General features: G+C 44.2%; 1 protein-coding gene across 1 annotated transcript in view; it reads right to left on the bottom strand.

Annotated features, from left to right (window-relative positions):
* Positions 1–17985, bottom strand: part of MMP24 (matrix metallopeptidase 24) — a 189939-nt gene that overhangs the window by 16187 nt on the left and 155767 nt on the right. The window contains exons 6-7 of the mRNA XM_065414454.1: positions 4310–4524; positions 536–674 (exon numbers count right to left, since the gene is read on the bottom strand). Of these exons, the coding sequence (XP_065270526.1) occupies positions 536–674; positions 4310–4524 (354 nt within the window). The remainder of the gene's footprint in view (positions 1–535; positions 675–4309; positions 4525–17985) is intronic.

The raw sequence follows: 17985 nt of genomic DNA on the forward strand, positions 1-17985 counted from the left end.
CTGCCTACTGGATCATGCCTTGTACAAAAGGCAGCTAGGGGAATGCCTATTTTGAGAATCCCACCAGGGCTTAGGCATAAGCTAGGGCACCAAGCAACTCAGGAGCATCAGGACTTAGGTAATTTTGCATATTCCCACTAGCAGAGACTTAGGCACCTCTGAGGATTTAGACACCGACAGGGTTAGGCCGCAGCTGAGCAGGGTTTTGAGGACCTGGTGCCTACAGCGGCAGTAAGGGCCCCAAGTGCCTTTATGGATCTAGGCCACAGTGCTTGTGAAAATCCTACTAGACACCTAGCTGCATCTTTAAGCGCCCAAATACCTTTTAACATCTGGCTCTGAGTAATTAGAAGTGAGGGTTTGTGAGGAGTTCAGTTACCTTTCTTTGTGGATTTCCACAAATGGTTCCAACATGAGATACAGTTCCAACCAATACAATGCTACAACAGACAAGCAAAAATCCCATTTCTCAAAGCTCGCCGTGGAAAGAGTGATTAGAACAGTGATGCAAAATTGTATTGTAAACATACTCTACCTTTAAAGAAAACGAATTTCCCATCAGATCTCTCATAGGCAGCATCAATCTTTGCAGGAAGGCCTTTCCAGAACTGTTCAATCTGCATGGGATACCCCTCCTGCACTCGGTTGTTGCGCAGACGCCAAAACCAACGATCCTAGGAAGAGAAAAAGGGCTCTTGGAGTGTCTGAACTTTTATACCCTGCATTCAACCACTAATTAGAGCATGAAATGCCCCCAGATGCCATAATGACGAACGTGAGCTCTGTGTAGTCGCACTGATCTTGAGCAGATTGACAGAGCCAGACGAGTACCCAGAAGTCACCTCCTACAAGACAGGGCCAACAAAGAAAATAACAGAACACCACTAGCTGTCACCTTCAGCCCCCAACTAAAACCTCTCCAGCGCATCATCAGAGATCTACAACCTATCCTGAAAGATGATCCTTTACTCTCACAGATCTTGGGAGACAGACCTGTCCTCGCTTACAGACAACCCCCCAACCTAAAGCAAATACTCACCAGCAACCACACATCACTGAACAAAAACACTGACCCAGGAACCTATCCTTGTAACAAAGCCCGATGCCAACTCTGTCCACATATCTATTCAAGTGACACCATCATAGGGCCTAATCACATCAGCTATACCATCAGTGGCTCGTTCACCTGCACATCTACCAATGTGATATATGCCATCATGTGCCAGCAATGCCCCTCTGCCATGTACATTGGCCAAACCGGACAGTCTCTACGCAAAAGAATTAATGGACACAAATCTGACATCAGGAATCATAATACTCAAAAACCAGTGGGAGAACACTTTAACCTGTCTGGCCATTCTTTGACAGACCTGCGGGTGGCTATCTTAAAACAGAAAAACTTCAAAAACAGACTCCAACGAGAGACTGCTGAGCTGGAATTGATATGCAAACTAGACACAATCAACTCAGGGCTAAATAGGGATTGGGAATGGCTGAGCCATTACAAACATTGAATCTATCTCCCCTTGTAAGTATTTTCACACTTGCTTCTTATCAAACTGTCTGTACTGAACCATCTTGATTATCACTTCAAAAGTTTTTTTTCTCTTACTTAATTGGCCTCTCAGAGTTGGTAAGACAACTCCCACCTGTTCATGCTCTCTGTATGTGTGTGTATATATATCTCCTCAATATATGGTTCACTCTATATGCATCCGAAGAAGTGGGTTGTAGCCCACGAAAGCTTATGCTCTAATAAATTTGTTAGTCTCTAAGGTGCCACAAGTACTCCTGTTATTTTTGCGGATACAGACTAACACGGCTGCTACTCTGAAAACTGATCTTGAGCAATGACTGCATTCCAACCAGATTTGGCTAAGTTTATAGGAAGATGCTTTCTCTTAGCATTATAACAGGTTAGGGACTGGTACTAATCATTACTATCCTTTAATGTGTGTGTGTGTGTGTGTGTGTGTGTGTGTGTGTTACTTTATGATGTGTTACTACAGGTGGTTACAAATGTCTTGGGGGGAATGTGTTCTCCTAATTTGGGTGGTTCATTGGGTGGAAGTGGGCTATTCTCAACAGTTGACAAGGGAGGAAAAATCACTTTTGTAGTGCTAACGAGTTCAGTGTAATCAAGGTGGCCCATTTCAAACAGCTGACAAGAAGGTGTGAGTATCAGCAGGGGGAAAATTAGTTTTTGTAGTGACCTAATTTGATGTCAGGCCTGAATAAAGACTGGGAGTGGATGGGTCACTACAAAAACTAATTTTCCCTCTGCTGATACTCACACCTTCTTGTCAACTGTTTGAAATGGGTCACCTTGATTACACTGAACTTGTTAGCACTACAAAAGTGATTTTTCCTCCCTTGTCAACTGTTGAGAATAGCCCACTTCCACCTTAACTGAATTGGCTCCTTAGCACTGACCCCCCCACTTGGTAAGGCAACTCCCATCTTTTCATATGCTGTATATTTATACCTGCCTACTGTATTTTCCACCCATCTGATGAAGTGGGTTTTAGCCCACGAAAGCTTATGCCCAAATAAATTTGTTAGTCTCTAAGGTGCCACAAGGACTCCTCATTGTTTTTGCTGATACAGACTAACACGGCTACCACTCTGAAACCATACCATTTCTATTACTCCAGTTTTCAAGGTCCTCCTGATCTTCTTGTATGATATTCTGATCCTCCTCCATACTGGCAATACCTCCCAACTTTATGACATCCACAAATTTTATTAACACACTCACACTGTTTGTGCCACAGTTAGTACTAAAAATGTTAAATAAGATTGGTCCCAAGACTGATCCCTGAGGAATTCCATTAGTGACCTCCCTCCAGCCTGACAGTTCACCTTTCAGCATGACCCGTTGTAGTCTCCCCTTTAACCAGTTCCTTATCCACCTTTTAATTCTCATATTAATCCCATCTTCTCCAATTTAACTAATAACATCTAATAATTAATGGATGTATAATACTTGTACATTCTCAGAAAATTCATTCTCTTCTCCCAGAGGACTTCCCATATTTTTCATATAAATAAAAAGGCTGAATCCTTTCTTTAAGTATAAAAAGGAACTCAACCTTAACAATGACGCTGAGACTGGCACCTCCATAACAAATATTTGAGCTTTAGGATCTAACCCAACTCTAAGAGCTAGATCCACAAAGGAGAGTACGCTACTAGTTGACACTTTAAGCACCTATATCCAAAATTTAGATCCCCCAAACCACTGCCTAGCCCTGAATTCCTGCTGGTAAAGTCCCCATGGTGCCTAAATTTGCAGCAGTGGACATGCATTTCCCCACTTAAGTACTGACACTATTGAGCTTCTTGGTGGCTGACTCACATCTAGGCCTCATCAGGATCTTCAAACTAGGCATTCTCCCCCATGTCTCCCCTGCCAGGTCTGATCTGTTCGCTGTTCTCAGAATATGCTTACGCCCACAGAAACCAGCAGGTTATATACCCACTCTAGACAAAAAATTGCAGTGTTTTTAGAGAGGCCCCCTTCCCTGCTTTATCAGTCCCTCCAGCCTTCTCAGAGCAGTGCTAGGTAATGTGCTCAGGGAGGCAATGTGGTCTAGTCAATACAGTACTGGACGGGGACTCAGAAGATCTGTGTTGTATTGCTGGTTCTGCCACTGGTCTGCCGGCTGACCTTGGGCAAGTCATGGAGCTTCTCTATGCCTGTTTCCCCACGTATAAAACGGGGTATAATGAAACTGACCTCCTTTGTAAAGTACTTTCAGTTCTACTGATGAAAAGAGCTAAGTAGAAGTAAAGTAAGATATCATCAAAATGTTGATGTATTCTAGATACAGATTTGTTAATATAGCTTTATGATTACATCTGCTATGTAGGAAGAATGCCATTGAACAATGAATTAGTGAAAGAAGGGTGCTTTTCAACTGTAGGTTGCATGGCTGTTTAGAAGAGTCTGCTATCTGATATTTTTGCTTTAAAAACGTTAAACAGAACCTGGTTTATTTTTTGTCAAGGATGCAGGTAATTCTGAAGGCAAAACAAGATTATGAACATCACAAAGAACACTCTTTCATTTATGCCCTTCTCCTTAGGCACCATGCCAAGTGTTAGTAAAGTATTTTCGAATCTGCTAAAACTTTCCTTTCAAAATTCTCATGCTCATTGATTATGTCAGTTACACATAATAGAACTGTTTTCAGTAGAGCAAAGTGATACCGTAAAATAGCTGATAATGTGTAATTATTTACACGTATTATTCTTTTCCAGGATATAAAGCTTAAAGAAAACATCATTGGTAAGACAGATTTAGTACCTTGAAAACAAACATTTCTCCTCTAAACAGAGCCACAGTGTTAAAGTTGCCATCACAGATGTTGGGTTTCATGCCTGGAGTTGATGGCCTATCACCTAAAGGTGGCCTGGGGGGTCTTGGCTGTCTTTCATGTTTCCTTTCCGAAGGGGAATGAATCCTGCGCACAGGAAGAGTTGGTAAAGGTCTGGTGGGCTCCAGTGGCTCAGCAGGTGGACCTAAAAAAGAAAAGAAAACTGATTAGAAAGGTGAACAGTTGGAATGCCTGTTTTTAGTCCTAGGACATTTGAAAGCCAACACATTGATCAAATATTCCTGTCCAGGGACTCACCAGAAATCTCTCACTCATTCTTTAGGGCAGGTCTATGCTAGAAGCTCTGCATCGGCACAGCTGTGCCGCTGTAGCGTGTCTGGTGAAGACGCTCTATGCTGACAGGAGAGCACTGTCCCGGCAGCAGAATTATTCCATATCCGCAAGAGGTGGAAGCTATGTCGGTGGGAGAGTGTCTCCTGCTGACATAGCGCCGGTGCGGACAGGGCTTAGGTCGCTGTAACTTGTGTCGCTTGGGGGGGGGGGTGTCTTTTTCGACTTAAGCGGCACTGTAGACCTGCCCTTACACATTGCACAGACATAAGCAGCAGTTGCCAGACACAGGAGAGCTGGAGGAGGGGAGCATTCACCTAACTTGAACTGTAGGACTGGTGCTTCCAGGAAGAGTAACAGGAGAAAAGTCAGAGCTATTCTGAAACAATAAGAATTTAACATGAGTTAATGTATTGAAGTGTCTGTTCACAGATGCAAGGAGTATGGGAGATAAGCAAGAAGGAATCAGAAGTAACAACACCCACTGCTACTCCTGCTGGGGGGAGAGGCAATAGCTGTTTAATGGCACCACAGAACAGCTAAAGTCAGGAGGTGAAAAATAATACAGTAGCCAATGGAAATGGCAAGGGATGCAGAATGCAATTACCCCAGTTCAGTTTAGCCAGGCTATTGGGTTTAACACCCCTGCTTGCAGAAAAATACCCTGGGATCGCTAATGGACGTACATGATCAGGACTAATTCAAATTATGGCAGCTCCCGCCCAACACCGTCCTTAACGACCAGTCTGGGGAACTGGTCAGAAAAGTGATGCCACTGCCACTGCCTTTCATAGGTTTCCAGTTTGAGCACTTCTGTGATCTGACCAAATGACGGCACAAACCCGCAGAAACATTACATGCTGTAAAGATATACAATGAACTCATTGCTGTGTGGAGACCTGTACCCTAAACTGTACAAGGCAATAAACATCCTTCTGAGCCTGTTAGATAGAAATGTTGTTAAAAGCGAGAGGAAAAACTGGTACCAGCTGGATGAAGTGAAAAGGGCTGTGATAAAGGATCTGCCATGCTCCTGGCAAGGTCTCCAGTTGGCATAACAACAAGCTGAAAACTCCTAGACATTGGGGTGGGATGGATTCTGGAAATGCTTATAGCTGGAAACCCCCAAATGTGTTTTGCCTGGTTAATTTTAATAGGCTGAGGCTGCCACCCCCAGCTAGACAGTGCTTATGCGGGGGTCACTTAAAGAGCCAGTGGGGCGGGCAGACTGGGAGTGAACTTCGTCATCATGGCTGCTGCTGTCCCTAGCAGATTGTCTCCTGGGAGGGACCCCAGCATCCACCATGATGCCAATGGGTCTGTGTTGCCCTGATCTGGAAAGACGTCCTGAGCAGGCCATAGAGAGGGAATCAGATGGCATCACCCCCTCCACAGATTAACTCCTGAACAACACCTAAGGCATGTGCTTGAGGTTCCTGCTCTCATCTCCTCCCTTGTGTATCATTTTTTCCCCTCACCTTATTTCTCCTGGGTACTGACATTATCTTTTGGGCAGCTGTCTAATAAGCAATAGGCTTAGGCACCAAGCTGACTCCACCCTTTGCAATACTGCTGTAAGCATAGGACCAGAAAGGCAGCTAAAAGCAATGCTTTAAACTCCCTGATGCTGGTGAACATTTGTCAGATCTTGGAGTGGCTAATAAAACCATGAGCCAGGCCTGTAATTTCCCAGCAGAAAGGCTGGAAGTGAAGGAGAGCACCAGCGGCAGAAGTTGCATCCGTCTTTGCTATATTTTTCTGTCCCATTTTGTGATTTTGTCTTGTTTTGTTTTAAAGAAAAGAACTAGATTTGTGAACAAATGATGAATATGGGGGTTCCCCGGAGGTATAAAGTGTCACATTCAGGCCTGATAGGAGTTCCTGTTACAAAACAGGGAATTCTTTGCCAGTTGGCACTGAGGGATTCTTAGTGTCCCATCCTGCTCCACCAATAAATCCTCTCAGCAAACCCACAGCCCTAACTCACTCCCAGCACCCACCCCTACTCCCTTGCTGCTGACAGCTCTGAGGGGAGTCCCATGACCTTGCAGGCCTTCTCCACTAGAGGTCTGTTTTCTCCTTCAATTCTGCCATTTCTGTGAACAACCAACAATACAGTACTTGCACATTTTTTTTCGTGGGGGGAGTTACTTAGGAGGGGGTCAGCTAAATGGAAAGAGAAGGGAGGTGAGGGGGATGGGGCAGAAGAGTGTAAGGACAGGTGTGGAGTGAATCTGAGGTGAAGAGACTGAGGAGAGACGGGGAGGATTGGAGCAAACAACTTATCAGCACAGGGCAGAGTCAGAACTTTCTACAGGTTTGACTGGAATGTTCAGAGGTGAAAAAGGTCCCTGCTTCTGTTCCTACTGGCTGGAGTGTCTGGCTAGCTCCTCTTTGCAGTTTTGCTCCAAGGCTACATAGGGTCTGTCTACACTGCAATTAGACACCCGCAGCTTGCCTATGCCAGCTGACTCAGGCTAAGGGGCTGTTTAATTGCGATTCGGGGTCAGTCTGCAGTGCAAGCTCTGCAAACCTCTCACCACGCAGGGACCTAGAGTCTGTGCTTCAGCCCAAGCCCGAATGTCTACACTGCAATGAAACCAGGGCCGGCTCCAGGCACCAGCCGAGCAAGCTGGTGCTTGGGGGCGGCAGCTTGTAGGAGGCGGCATTCCGCCCAATCCTAGGGCGGCACGGCCGCTTTTTTTGTTGTTGTTCCGCTCCGGCCGCCCTGTAGGGGGCAGCGGCGTGGAGAACGGGAGCGCCCTGCAGCAAGCCCAGAAGGGCAGCCCGCGTCCTTCCCTCCCAGCTGACCGGAGCGGTGTGGAGCCCTCCTGGCAGGGGACACGGCGGGAGGGGCCGTGAGGCAACGCCCTGCTGAAGCCCTTGCCGCCCCCCTTCTCTCTCTCTTTTTTTTTTTTTTGCTTTGCCGTTCTGGCCGCCGCGGTTTTTTTTTTTTTTTGCTTGGGGCGGCCAGAAAGCCAGAGCTGGCCCTGAATGAAACAGTCACTTAGCCTGAGCCCTGCGAGTCCAAGTCAGCTGGCATAGGCCAGCTGCGGGTGTCCAATTGCCGTGTAGACATACCCATTGTTGTGGGGAAGAGAGGCACTATGCGGATATGCTAAAGCATATCTTCCAGAAAGGCATCAAGAAATGGAGAATCCACCACTTCCATTGGTAATTTTTTCCAGTGGTCAATCACCTTCACTGTTAAAAATGTGTGCCTTGTTTCTAAGTTTATTTTTGTTGGCTTCATCTTCCAGCCACAGGTTCTTGTTATACTGTTAACCTCTAGATTAAAGAGAACTTTAGTACCTAGTATTATCTCCCCATGAGCATACCTAGACTCTATAATCAAATAAACTTACTTTTCTTTTTAATACGCTAAACAAATGGAGCTCTTTAAAGCTCTCTCACTGCGAAGCATTGTCTCCAGCCCTTGAATCATTTTTGTGACTCTTTTCTCCACGAGAAGCTCATGGTGAGTTGTTTGTCCACTATGACCCCTAAACCCTTTTCAGAGTCACTGCTTTCCAGGCACAGTCCCCGTGGAATGCAGGCCCTGGAAGATAGGGCCTGCGTTCATTGTTCCTGGATGTGTAACTTTGCACTTGGCTGTATTAAAACATATTTTGTTTGAAGTGGTCCAGTTCACAAAGAGAACCCAGTTTTTCTGTGTGATTGCCCTGTCCCCATTATTATTTATCACTCTGCCAATCTTTGTTTCATCTGTAAATTTTATTAGCAGTGAGTTTATATTTACTTCAAAACATTGATGAAAATATTGAATTTCATTGTGCCTAGAACTGATCCCTGAGGAAGCCCACTGGAAACACTCCCATGCAAAGATGATTCCTCATTGGCTGTTACTTTTCTGGGATTTGTCAGTTAGCCAGTTACCATGTACTCTATTGATATTGTCTAGAAGTAATTTTTAATCAGAATGTTGTGTGATACAAAGTCAAATGCTTTACAAAAGTCTAAATATAGAACATCTATGCAGCTATTGTAATCTTCTCAAAGAATGAAAACAGATGTTTAACAAGACCTATTTTCCATAAAGCCATGTTGACTGTAATTAATTATATTCCCATCCTTGAATTATTTATCAATTGAATCTTATATCAATTTTTTAATTTTTTTTTGCTTGGGACTGATGTCAGGCTAACTGGCCTACTTACCCTGGTCATCTCGTTTGCCTATTTTGAATATTGGAACTGTAACAGAATGTACCCCTGTATTCACACCCTACACACTATTGTAACAATCATTTGAAAACTCATAATTTGCTGATCAGTATCATCCTGATAAAATATGTATAGCCCCGAGCAATTATGTCCAGGACCCAGCAGTCCGACGTAACCCTGGACCAGGCCAAACAATAAGGGGAGAGGAGGTCGAGGAAAGGGCGGGAAGAATCCGGGCAGATGGCTGGTGCGTTGCTCTTGGGTGCAGCCTCAAAATGAGCGCTTCTGGTCCCCTTGGTGCTTCGCCAGGCCAGGCTGTGCAGGGGACTGGGATGGCAACGGGTGGCAGTGGCTAAACCCAGTGTCCCGTTTCTTTGTAGGCCCCTGATGAGGCTGCCACTGTCGCGGTGGCGGAGGAGGCCGGAACAGCTGCCTCGACGTCTGAGGAGTGTGCATCCCCAGAGAGCGGAGAGTCACTCGTGTGGCCTTAAGGCCGTGCAGCTGTGCATCCGTCTGGTTGGAGAAAAGGCCGACACCATCAAATGGGAGGTCTTGGATAGAGGCCTGCATCTCCTGGAGCAGGCCTGCAGTCTGGAGTCAGGAACTGCGCCTCATAACCACTGCTGAGGTGACCACTCGGGCAGCCGAATCAACCGCATCCCAGGCCCTTTGGAGGGAGCACCAAGCCACCGTGGTGCCTTCCTCCACCAGAGTTGCAAACTCCTGGGCCACCTCCTGGGGCATGGAGTCTTTGAACTTGAGAAAGGAGTCCCACAAGTTAAAATTATAGCGGCCCAAGAGGACCTGGTGGTTCGCCACCCGAAACTGGAGGCTGGCTGTAGAATAAATCTTGCGATCAAACAAGTCCAACCTCTTAGCGTCTTTATTTTTAGGGGTGGAACTGGTGGGACCCTGCTTATCCCTCTCGTTGGCTGCAGACATGACCAAGACCCCGGAGTTGGTAGCAGGTCTTTTCGGGGGGCGGGGGGGGGGGGGAACTTCCTAGGGCAGAGCCCTTGTGTGGGTCCAGAGTGGGCATAAGGACCGCACAGGGTCCTTTGCCCAGAGCACCTTTATCGGGCTTGCCCGGTTCCGTCTTCTTTGGCTTCTTTTTCGGCACTGGGGATGGGGAACGGTGCCGGGAGGAGCCCAGTGCCTGAGGTGTGCTACGCACCGAGGCCGAAGTGCTGGGTTCCGTTTCGGGCCGAGGCTGAGCACAGGGCAGCCTGCATCATGAGTGCCCTGAGTCGTATGTTGTGTTGGGTTCCCTCTGTGTCCACGGTCGAAAGTTCTTACAGATGCGACAATGCTCCTTCATGTGGGATTCCACGAGGCACTGCAGACAACTATTGTGCGGGTCACTAACAGACATAGGCCTGTTACATGTGAAGCAGGGATTAAAACCCAGAGAATGGGGCATGCCCCACCCAGGGCAAAGTCCCCACTGGGACTCTAACTAACTGAACACTTAACAGCTACTTAACTACTAACTAACAAACAATAGAACTATTTACAAGTGGAAGCACAAGGCTGAGACAGGAAAGGAACTGCTGGCTGCTTGTGAAGCAAGGGACAGAGGCACTCCGACTGACCACCACTGGCGGTAAGAAGGCACTGAGAGGGCCTAGGACTGGCAGCACCTGAGATACTGCGGCATAAGCATGGTACTCCAGAGGGCGCCACAGCCAGCCCTACAAATACTGCTAAGGCAAAAATCTCTGATGGCCATGCACGTGGGCGCGCGCACACCTAGAATGGAATCGACATGAGCAAGCACTCGAAGAAGAAGTTTGGTCAGTGAGACTGTTGAACGCGTGTGGAGAGAAAACTCTGCATTAAATTTAACACAGTTTGTTAAGTTAGGCACCAGATGCATTTTATCTTTATTTTTCTTGTAACCATTTCTAACTTTTATGCCTCATTACTTGTACTCACTTAAAATCTCTCTCTTTGTAGTTAATAAACTTGCTTTATCTAATCCATTGTCTTTAAATTGAAGTGTCTAGGAAACTCCATTTGGGATGGCAAGCTGTGTGCATATTATTCCTTTTAAAGAAATATTGGACCTAATATAGCTTGTATATTGCATAGCAGTATAAGGCATACAGGAAGGATGGGCTCCACCTAATTTAAAATGGAACCAGATTGCTGGCACTTAAAATTAAAAAGGTCGTAGAGCAGTTTTTAAACTAAGGGCTCGGGGAAAGCCAACAGGTGCAGAGGAGCACGTGTTTCGGCCAGAAACATCCCTTAGGGGAGGATCTATTCATGGAGATTCTCTATGTACTAGTAAGAAGAAGAGGATGGAAGATGATAAAATATGGGTAGGATCTGATGAGAAACAGTCAAATGAAAAAGAGTCCCATTCAATTACATCATGTAATGGCAGACAGGTAAAAAGTGACAATTTTTTAAAGTGCTTATATACAAATGCTAGTAATCTAAATAATAAGATGGGTGAACTTGGGTGCCTCGTATTAAATGAGGATATTGATATAAAAGGCATCACAGAACTTGGTGGAATGAGGATAATCAAAGGGACACAGTAATACCAGGGTACAAACTATATCAGAAAGACAGAACAGGTCATGCTAGTGGGGGAGTGGCACTATATGTAAAAGAAACCATAGAATCAAATGAAGTAAAAATGTTAAATGAACCAAACTGTAACATAGAATCTTAAGAGGAGAGGCAATTCTTGATTTAGTCCTAAGTGGAGCACAGGATCTGGTCCAAGAGGTGAATATAGCTAGAGCGCTTGGTAATAGTGACCATAATATAATTAAATTTAACATCCCTGTGGTTGGGAAAACACCACAGCAGCCCAACACTGTAGCATTTAATTTCAGAAAGGGCAACTACACAAACATGAGGAAGTTAGTTAAAGAGAAATTAAAAGGTACAGCGCAAGTGAAATCCCTGCAAGCTGCATGGAAACTTTTTAAAGACACCATAGTAGAGACTCAACTTAAATGTATACCCCAAATTAAAAAACATAGTAAGAGAACCAAAAAAGTGCCACCGTGGCTAAACAACAAAGTAAAAGAAGCAGTGAGAGGCAAAAAGGCATCCTTTAAAAAGTGAAAGTTAAATCCTAGTGAGGAGAATAGAAAGGAGCATAAACTCTGGGAAGTGAAGTGTAAAAATATCATTAGGAAGGCCAAAAAGGAATTTGAAGAACAGCTAGCCAAAGACTCAAAAGTAACAGCAAAAAACATTTTTAAGTACATCAGAAGCAGGAAGCCTGCTACACAACCAGTGGGGCCACTGGACAATTGAGATGCTATAAGAGCACTCAAGGATGATAAGGCCATTGCGGAGAAACTAAATGAATTCTTTGCATCAGTCTTCACAGCTGAGGATGTGAGGGAGATTCCCAAACCAGAGCCATTCTTTTTAGGTGACAAATCTGAGGAACTGTCCCAGATTGAGGTGTCATTAGAGGAGGTTTTGGAACAAATTGATAAATTAAACAGTAAGAAGTCACCAGGACCAGATGGTATTCACCCAAGAGTTCTGAAGGAACTCAAATGTGAAACTGCAGAACTACTAACTGTGGTTTAAATCAGCTTCTGTACCAAATGACTGGAGGATAGCTAATGTGATGCCAATTTTTAAAAAGGGCTCCAGAGGTGATCCCGGCAATTACAGGCGAGTAAGCCTGACCTGACTTCACTACTGGGCAAACTGGTTGAAACTACAGTAAAAAACAGAATTGTCAGGCACATAGATGAACATAATTTTTGGGGGAAGAGTCAACATGGTTTTTGTAAAGGGAAATGATGCCTCAACAATCTGCTAGAATTCTTTGAGGGAGTCAACAAGAATGTGGACAAGGGGGATCAAGTGGATATAGTGTACTTAGATTTTCAGAAAGCCTTTGACAAGGTCCCTCACCAAAAGCTCTTAAGCAAAGTAAGCTGTCATGGGATAGCAGAGAAGGTCCTCTCATGGATAGGTAACTGGTTAAAATATAGGAAACAATGGGTAGGAAAAAATTATCAGTTTTCAGAATGGAAAGAGGTAAATAGTGGTGTCCCCTAGGGGTCTGTTCTGGGACTAGTCCTATTCAACATATTCATAAATGATCTGGAAAAAGGGGTTAAAAAAAAAAGTGGCAAAATTTGCAGATGATACAAAACTTCTCAATAAAGTTAAGTCCAAAGAAGACTGCGAAGTGCTACAAAGGGATCTCACAAAACTGGGTGACTGGGCAAAAAAATTGCAGCTAAAATTTAATGTTGATAAATGCAAAGTAATGCACATTGGAAAACATAATCCCAACTATACATATAAAATGATGGGGTCTAAATTAACTGTTACCACTTAAGAAAGAGATCTTGGAGTCATTGTGGATAGTTCTCTGAAAACATCCACTCAATGTGCAGCGGCAGTCAAAAAAGCAAACAGAATGTTGAGAATCATTAAGAAAGGGATAGATAAGAAGACAGAAAATATCATATTAAAAATTAACATCAGTGGGCCAGAGATCTCCTCAGCAAATTCTTTTAAGACTCTTGGGGGAAGTTATCTGGGGCTTCTAATTTAAAAGTGCATATCCCTCGTAGATGCTGTTTAGTATCCTCCTCAGTTATTAATGGACTGGTAAGTACATCATCTCATGAGATACAAGTACATAATCCTCCTTTCCAAATACAGAACAGAAATATTTACTGATCACTACTGGCTTTTCTGCATCATTATTAACAATTTTACCATATCCATCTAGTAATGGGCCTATACCATTCCTAGGATTTCTTTTGTTCCTAATAAACTTTAAAAACTCCTTCTTATTGTCCTTAGCTGTGCCAGCCATGGATTTTTTCCTGATGTCCTTAGTTCCCTTATACATTTTCTGAACTTAATAATTTTGAATTCGTATCAATTGGTGTCTGTTTCCCCCTTATTCCATTTGTTATGTCGCTTTTTTATTTCTCATTGCTGCCTTCATTTTGCCATCAAATCAGGATGGGCTTTTAGCCAGAGTTGTCCTCATTCTGGTCAGTAAAGTGAAGAAAACCGTGCTACATTCCACGAGATAATCCTTAGGGCAGAAGAGCACTCATACAACACACAGCCCCTGGGTCCTTTTTTAGAGAACATTACTACTCACATACAGCTCTCTCTTGCTCTATGGTCAGGGGTATCAAAAGCAGCTGAAAGATCTAAAGGACCTGCATAGATTTTGACCAAAAACCCCCACACCTCTTAGCAACAGACCATCAGACCAGGACTGTCTTTGTACCATAGCCTGGTCTAAATCCAGAGTGAAAGAGGCCCATGCAATCTTGGGATTTTCAGTACTGCCAGAATCGCTTCCCTGTAACTGTCCCCAAGAAGGAAGGCTGGAGGCAGGCTGAAGATTGACTGTTTTGGGTTTGGCACTCTGAGCTTTGGGTATGATTCCCCGCTCAAGGAGGTATGCTTGTGGTGGGTCTCATTGAGCTAACACTAAAACTAGAATGTGGCCATGGCAGTGCAAGCAGTGGGAGCGGGGAGCTGTCCTGAGTTCGTGCCCATCTGAGAAACTAGATATTTACTCGGGCCGGCTGGCTCCTACTGCCACTTGCGCTGCCCTCTATTTTCAGTATGCTATTGCAATGACAGCATGTCTCTTCAAGCAGAGAATGAGCCCCTCAGCTCCGAAGAGTAGACAGACCACTTATCAGCAACAGCATCAGAGATAATGGCTTTGTGACCAAAGGCTTAACACATGCTTATTTAAGAGATGCTGCCACTCTAACCTCTATTACAGGCACTGACTATATCCACCAATTGTGAACCAGTGCCTGATAGAGCCAAACAAGAGGTATCAGAGCCAAACCACAGGTTGTAGCTCTAAGTTCGCCAAGTACTTTCAGAACATGAATGAGCAAAACCGGCTGAATTTGAATGAGAGAAAAACATTGCATTTGTTTGCATGACATGGACCTGCCACCACAGAAGCAGCTTATCTGGTCTGAGCCTAATCAGTGAAGTAGATAGAAAATTCGTCACAGCAAGACATGCTAAACCCTGTGTATGCAATTAGGCACCCTGGATTGAGACTTCTTGCGTGGGGAAGAAGAAAACTTTCTTCAACTCCATCACAACCATGGCATAAAACTTCAAAAAGTCTGTGTGTCATGACTGATCACCTTGAGAGTGACTTCCATCACTGGCACTTTAGCCTCCTCCCTTCATGCTTCATGTGTTGCTGACCATCTGAATACCAAGGTGACCTGTGAAGATAACACAGAGAGAGGAGGCATTTAGGAGCCACTGTGTCGATAGTTGGGGACAAAATTAATCATACTGTCCTACCAGATTATCGACAGAGTGGTCCACTATCCATACAATATGTTCCCTCAAAGAGCTCAGAAAAATCTATGGGTCCATTAATCTGTAGCAGTGGACCAATACTGTAGGTCTCCTACCCAATCAGGGGCAAAGGTGATCCTTGGCCTCATATCCGAGAAGGTAAGAACATAAGAATGGCCAGACTGGGTCAGACCAATGGTGCATCTAGCCCAGTATCCTGTCTTCCAACAGTGGCCAATGCCAGGTGCTTCATTCAGAGGGAATGAACAGAACAGGCCATCAAGTGGTCCATCTCATCATCCACTCCCAGTTCTGGCCAACAGAGGCTAGGGACACTCAGAGTATGTTGTTCCATCCCTGCCCATCCTAGCTAATAGCCATTGATAGACCTTTCCTCCTTGAACTTATTTAATCCTTTTTTGAACCCAGTTACACTTTTGACCTTCACAACATCCCCTGGCTATGAGTTCCACAGGTTGACTGTGCATTGTGTGAAGAAGTACTTCCTTTTGTTTGTTTTAAACCTGCTGCCTGTTAATTTCATTGGGTGACCTCTGGTTCTTGTGTTATGTGAAGGAGTAAATAACACTTTCTTATTCACTTTCTCCACACCAGTCAAGATTTTACAGACCTCTATCATAGTTGTCTCTTTTCAAAGCTGAAAAGTCCCAGTCTTATTAATCTCTTATGAAACTGTTCCATACTCCTTAAATTTTTTTCCCCTTCTCTGTACCTTTTCCAATTCCAATAGATCTTTTTTGAGATTAATAATTTTTTATAATTAGATCTGCTCGCAGTATTCAAGACGTGGGCATACCATGGATTTATATAGAGGCATTATGGCATTTTCTGTCTTATTATCCATCCTTTCCTAATGGTTCCTAACATTCTATTCACTTTTTTGACTGCCGCTGCACATTGAGCGGATTTTTCAGAGAACTATCCACGACTCCGAGATCCCTTTTTTCAGTGTATCATCTGCAAATTTTGCCACCTCACTGTTTACCCCATTTTCCAGATCATTTATAAATATGTTGAACAGCACTGGTCCCAGTACAGACCCTTGGAGGACACCATTATTTACCCTTTTCCATTCTGAAAACAGACCATTTATTCCTTCCCTTTGTTTCCTATCTTTTACTAGTTACTGATCCATGACTGCTTACTTTGCTTAAGAGCTTTCTGAAAGTCTAAGTACACTACATCCATTGGATCACTCTTGTCCATATGTTTGTTGACCTGCACAAAAAATTCTAATAGATTGCTGAGGCATGATTTAACTTTACAAAGCTGTGTTGACTCTTCCCCAACAAATCATGTTCATCTATATGTCTGATCATTCTATTCTTTACTATAGTTTCAACCAATTTCCCTGGTACTGAAGTTAGACTGTAATTGCTGGGATCACCTCTGGAGCCTTTTTAAAAAATTGACATCACATTAGCTATCCTCCAGTCATCTGGTACAAAAACTGATTTAAATGATGGGGTACATACCACAGTTAGTAGTTCTGCAATTTCAAATTTGAGTTCCTTCAGAACTCGTCAGTGAATACCATCTAGTCTTGGTGACTTATTACTATTTGTTCCAAAACTTCCTCTATTGACAGTTCCTCAGATTTGTTACCTCAAAAGAATGGCTCAGGTGTGGGAATCTCCCTCACATCCTCTGCAGTGAAGACTGATGCAAATAATTCATTTGGTTTCTCTGCAATGACCTTGTCTTCTTTGAGTGCACCATTAGCACCTCTCCTCTCCAGTGGCCCCATTGATTGTTTAGCAGGCTTCTGATGTACTTAAAAAAATTTTTTTGCTGTTAGTTTTTGGGTCTTTGGCTAGTTGCTCTTCAAATTCCTTTTTGGCCGGCCTCATTATGCTTTTAAACTTGACTGGTGGCCAGAGTTTATGCTCCTTTCTATTGCCTTCCAAATTTTTAAAGGATATCTTTTTTGCTCTAAACGCTTCTTTAATTTTGTTTTTTAGCCACGGTGGCACTTTTTTGGTCCTCTATGTTTTTTAATTTGGGGTATACATTTAATACACACCACACTGCAACTAGCCCTTCAGACTGAAGTGTTCTCTTCAGCCACACAACACACAGTGCACAGGCTGCGGAAGCTTCCTCTACACTCCATCTCAGCAACATGCCTCAGTGCTGGCCTGAAGGGACCTCACATAGGGAGGACAGGGGAGTTCAGTCGCCAGGATCCATTAATTCCCTGGCCTCCTAGCAGTGCCCACACTCCCCTGGAAGCCCCATCCTTGACCTGTTCGAGGCCTAGTCTTGCCACTTAGCAACAGTATCATCAGAAATTACAAAATCCTGGAGATGTGTGTCTCTGATCTGAACAGTGGTACAGTCCAATTGCTGTAGCCCGTCCCTCCAGCCCCCCTTGTGCTTATCCCCATCTCTCAGCATGTTTGGTCCCAGCTGAGGCCACATGCTCTTTGGAGAAAGGACATCGTCTTTTGTCTATCAAAAGCTGTTTTAGGTTTCGTATGAAGAGTTTAGGATGGGCAGGTAAATAATCCAATCGACAAAGTGGGGGCAGTTAGTGCCAGCTGTGGTGGCAGTTAGTGATGGAGCTGCAAACGACCCTGAGGAATGAGAGACCAAAAACTTGTTTCTCATAGACCATGTGTCATCCATGGTCTTGGATTTAACCCTGCCAAGTCTTTTGTGATGTAGCTTGTACAGAATACAAGGCTGCATAGTTTTGATCATCCCCCCTTAGTTTAAGGGGCACTGAATTCACTCACAAATTAAACACAATAGAGGGATTATAACAAAATGTCTCCTACCTCAATCTGTCAAAGCAAGACAAGAGGATC

The sequence above is a fragment of the Emys orbicularis genome, chromosome 12, assembly GCF_028017835.1.
Source record: "Emys orbicularis isolate rEmyOrb1 chromosome 12, rEmyOrb1.hap1, whole genome shotgun sequence".
Taxonomy (NCBI): domain Eukaryota; kingdom Metazoa; phylum Chordata; order Testudines; family Emydidae; genus Emys; species Emys orbicularis.